This window comes from Dipodomys ordii, unplaced genomic scaffold (assembly GCF_000151885.1).
Source record: "Dipodomys ordii isolate 6190 unplaced genomic scaffold, Dord_2.0 Scaffold56, whole genome shotgun sequence".
Lineage (NCBI taxonomy): Eukaryota > Metazoa > Chordata > Mammalia > Rodentia > Heteromyidae > Dipodomys > Dipodomys ordii.
The window spans coordinates 12,274,628-12,279,883 of NW_012267272.1; the positions used below are offsets into that span (position 1 = coordinate 12,274,628).

The following is a 5,256-nucleotide window of genomic DNA, read 5'->3' on the forward strand; positions in this document are numbered from 1 at the left end:
TGTTTTGCCAGTCATGGGGCCTTAACTCTGGGCCTGGGTGCTGTCCCTCAGCTCTTCAGCTCAAGGCTAGCGCTCTACCACTTGAGCCACAGCGCCACTTCTGGCTTTTTTCTGCTTATGTAGGGTGTGAGGAATCGAACCCAGGGCCTCATGCATGCAAGGCAAGCACTCTACCACTGAGCCGCCTTCCTAGCCCTTTTGGTCTGATTTCTGTACATGAATTTTGTTTCTAGTATGAGTCAGATTTCTTAATTTGGGTTTGTGGGTTTTCTTAATTTTACACATTCCACACTCTGTTTCTTGCCAATTTTTTTTGGAGGGGGCAGTACTGGGGTTCGAACTCAAGGTTTTTACACGTTAGGCAGACAGGCACAGTCAACCACTCCTTTCTGCTCCAGTAAATTTTGAGCTAGGGTCTTGCTTTTATTTTAATTTTTTTTTTGTTCCAGTCAACTTGGACTTTGATCCCCTAGTCATGTTTCCCATAGTAGCTAGGATGAAAGCACAGGACATTGTACCCAACTGTTGACTGAAATGGGGCCTTGCAAACGTTGTACCCTGAGGAGCCTCATCCTCCTGACCTCTAATTCTCCAGTAGACAAGTGGCCTCTGTGAGTCACCAGCAACCGGCGATTCTTCTTTTTGATTGAGCATGTGTGCTGAAAACATAACGTTTACCAGCAGAGAGGTCCACGCGGCCCGATGGACGTTTTTCCTGGATGCAGGTTCTGCCCTGGGTGCACACTGCAGGGCTGTAGTGAGCTGCACAGTCCAGTTTGGAAGGGTACTGCGATCGGATCTCGCCCCTGTTTTCAGTTTTATCTTTCCTTTTCAACAGATGTCGGCGCGTTTTTTGAAGAGGGGATGTGGCTGAGGTACAACTTCCAGCCCCCCACTGTCAGTGCCAGAGACGCAGGCAGCAGAGCAGAGCACACGGTGGACCCGCAGCCTCCAGCCCCCGACCTGGCCGGGGAGCACATCCTCTTCAGCTTCAGTACCACCAAGGCGCCCTGCATCCTCCTCTACGTCAGCTCCCTCAGCACCGACTTCCTGGCCGTGCTGGTCAAGCCCACAGGTAAGCACAGGGGAGCCTTGGCCTCTCCCATCCGTGCTAGGAAGTCTGGAGTGTGCGTGGCTTGCTCTTTTTTTTCCCATTAGACAGGAGTCTTCCTTCTTTAAACCTCATTTCTCTGTGTCAAAGCCAGTGAAACCACTTGTCGGGTGAGAGTGCTCATGGTAATGGGTTCCAGTAATCATGATACATTTTATTCCTCCTGAGGCATGTCAAGTTCTTTCCAAAAACCATATTACGTGAATAGGAAATGGTATCTCGTCTATGTGCGTGTACTATATATAGATGTGTATATGTAACAGCTTCTCATCTATATGTATATAAATGATAAATATATAAGTCTATATAAATATATATAAACTATATATATAATTGTTGTTGTTATCAGATAAATACCTTCACTACCATATTAAATGAGGATGAGCTTTGAAGTAGTTAGACTCATTTTTATATTAATCAGTGAATTATCCTGATATATGATAGCCTATCCATAGATTCCTATGGAATATATAAACTTGGAATAGAAATTGAAGATCAAGATCTTTTCATTCCTAAACGCTATCAGAATTTTACATTTGCCATATACATATACACACACAAACATACAACACACACACACACACACACATGTATTTATATATATATATATATATATAATATATATATATATATATACCTGGAATAGAGTTGCTAAAAGCAGGGATATGTGTTCACTATAATACCCAGGCCACCAACTTGATCTGTCAGCTGGGCAGTAAGTCACCGAGGATCCCTGGTAGAATATGCAAAGGACCTTGACCTTCATCAGTGAGGTCTGAGGGGAGTTGAGCCAGTCTTGAAGTGTCCAAACATGTGGAAATCCATCTCCTCTCTGAAAACTTGGGTTCACAAATGACTGAAGTATTAGCCTTTGTTTCTTATAAACAAATGTATTTTAAGTGTATAAAGGAAGAAATGTCTCTGATCCACCTCCAGAGATTGTGTGAGCTCAAACCCTGGAGGCTGTCTTCCCACTGTCCAGTTCTCCTCACTCTTCCGTGAGATTTCCCGAGTTGTGGCATCCTAAAGATCATAGGAGCAAAAACTGGTTAACCCAAGTCAGGCCCTGGCAGATCAGTCACACATAACAGCTCTTGAGGCTGAGGCATGAGAATTGCAGTTCAAAGCCAGCCTGGGCAGAAAAGTCTATGCATCTTCAATTAAGCCCAAAAAAGCCAGAAGTTGAAGTGTGACTCAGAAAGCAGGATACCAGCCCCGAGTAGAAAAAGAGCACTCAGGGACAGCACCTAGATCCTGAGTTTAATCCCCTGTATTAGTACACACACACACACACACACACACACACACACACACACACACACACACACACTGTCACTCACCCAATTCATCTAGTGGGTTTTGTAATAGTAAAATTTTAAACTCCCTCTCTAGACAATGAAACAATCGTTATAATGATGAAAGAGAAAAGCCAAAACTCTGACATGGTTTCAGCAAGAAGTGTTCACCATACTGTCATTTTTTAAAAGAAGAATTTGAGGGAAATTTAGTTCCACTTTAATAAAATAGTAAAAAATAATTAAAAGTTCTAAAAATGACAAGGTCTTTTATGACTGACAGGATCTTTATGGCTGAACAAAGAACTCCATTGTGTTTATTTGTTAAGCCACCATTTGATGGAATATATCCATTGAAATATAAATTTTAAATTTATGAGCCAAGCACTGATGGTTCACACCTATCATCCTATCAGGAAGCTGAGATCTGAGGGTTACAAGTCAAAGCCAATTAACCAGCAAAACACTGGACATGGAGGTATGGCTTAAATGGTAGAGCACCAGCCTTGAGTAAAAAAAACTAGAGCATTAGACTTGTGTGCCTGTACTGGCACACAAAAAAATAAAATAAAAAGTAGTACTTCTGAAGAATTATGGTATAGGACAATTTTATGTAAAATAATGTTAAACCAAGGCAAAGAGAGGAAAAATAATATACAACCTTCAGCCAGGTGCCAGTGGTTCACGCCTGTAACCTTATCAACTCAGAAGGCTGAGATCTGAGGATCTCAGTTTGAAGCCAGCCCGAACATGAAGTCCATGAGACTCTTAACTCCAATTAACAACCAAAAAGTAAGAAGTGGGCCTGCGGCTCAAGTGATAGAGCACTAGCTTTGAGCAAAATAGTTTATGGATGGTGCCCAGTTCCTAGGAACAAACCCAGGACCAGTGTGCATGCATGCGCACGCACACACACACACAGATATAAACTGAATCTATAACATGAGGTTGACTCTACAAATCAAATATAAATTGAAATTGCAAGCATTAATTTGAGCAGAAAGTGTTTGGTTGGATTATGGACATTTATTTCTCCTGAGTAAATACTTTTCTGGGCATGGGAGATGCTAAACATGCTGTATGTGTCACTGTTCTTATCAAAAAATACAAAGTAAATTTAGAAAGTACGAATGGATGAGTGAACAGGCCCTTGCCCTTCAGGAGTTCATTAGTTTCCTTCTCCAAGATTAGGTATGATGATTTTTTTTTTTGTCAGTCATGGAGTTTGAACTCTGGGCCCGAGCACTCTCCCTCAGTTCTTCAGCTCAAGGCTAACACTCTACTATTTGAGCCACAGCACCACTTCTGGCTTTCTGGTGGTTTATTGGAGATAAGAGTCTCACGGACTTTCCTACCAGGGCTGGCTTCAAACTGAGATCCTCAGATCTCAGCCTCCCATGGACAGATAGACCCATGACTTCTCCTCACAGCTCTTCCTGGGAGAAAGTTACCACCTTGTGAGGGCCGAGAACTATTTGAGCATGCACCCACAGACGCTATGTTGTCTGGTCCTCAGTCGCCACCATGCTGAGATTTGGTCCCCACACTAAATAGTTCACATTCTTAATGCCTCCACCCACCCCTGTGTGCACATGGGCCCGTGTGGGGCAGTCTCTGTGGGCAGAGGCTCTGACTAATCAAGGCTATGATAAGGGCTGCAGACAATGATGCTCACTTTGTGTCTGGCACTCTACTAAGAGTTTCATTGATTTCTGTGAGCCACAGAACACCACGGGGCAGCTGGAATGCTTCTCCGTTTCCTCAGGTGGAAGCGTGGGTACAGAGAAGAGAGGCTGAGTGATGTCCATTCACTCACGCTGGTGAAGGGCAAAGCTGGGTTTCTGGTTGCCAGGGGTCTGGGTCCAGGCCTGGAATTCTCCACCAGCGGCCATCTTTGGAAGACACTTAGCTCATTTGGAAAATAAAACTGTTTCTTTCGACTTGTCATAAAGCCATCCTCAGACCACTGACAGAAATTTTGCCTTCGTAGACTGTAATCCCAGCATGTGCTTTTCTGATGTGGGATTTAAAGTTAGGGGTGAATATCAGGAAAACAGTCCCTAAGTCCTATTTATGCAATGAATAAAAGGAAGAAACTAATCTTAAAAAAAAAAACAAAAAACCTACAAAGTCTTAACTAACTGTCCTGGGCACTCCTTCAGCATTTCGAGGATTGACACCTCTTGGCATAGGCTCCGTGGTTCAGACGCCACCCCTTCCAGACCTTACGTCCCCCCTTTCTACCTTGTCCCCCCTCCTGGGCCCTCAAGGCAAGCAAGGCCCCTGGATTCTGTTCTCATCCCGACCTCAGGCAGTCATCCTCTAATGCGGTGCCTCCCGCGACCGTCTGTGCTGTGGCAGCACAGAGACCTCTGTGCACAAAAGCCCCAACTGCCCTGCCTCCCAGAGAGCTGCTGAGATGGGAATCGGGGGCCATGGCCCCCAGCTCCCGGCACCCACTCAGAGACCACATGCCTACTGGGATGCTACCCCCGTCCACCTGGCTGCATCCCATCATGCATGCTCACTCTTTCCCGCCACCTTCAGAGCAGCCCTCACGGGCACGGATAGCGCTTCGTAGGAGTATTTATCATGTCCTGGTGAAAGACTCTGTGGGCCACTGTGGTGAAAACAGGAGCGTGCACACACACCACACACACACACATACACACACACACATACATACATACATACACACACACATACATACACATACATACATACACACACATACATACACACACACATACACACACACACATACATACACACACACATACACACACACACATACACACACACATACATACATACATACATACACACATACACACACACATACACACACAC

The 5,256-nt window shown here is 44.6% G+C and overlaps 1 protein-coding gene across 1 annotated transcript in view; it reads left to right on the forward strand.

Annotated features, from left to right (window-relative positions):
* Window positions 1-5,256, forward strand: part of Cntnap2 (contactin associated protein-like 2) — a 1,232,273-nt gene that overhangs the window by 1,100,661 nt on the left and 126,356 nt on the right. Inside the window, exon 20 of the mRNA XM_013021595.1 lies at window positions 839-1,075. Within this exon, the coding sequence (XP_012877049.1) occupies window positions 839-1,075 (237 nt within the window). The remainder of the gene's footprint in view (window positions 1-838; window positions 1,076-5,256) is intronic.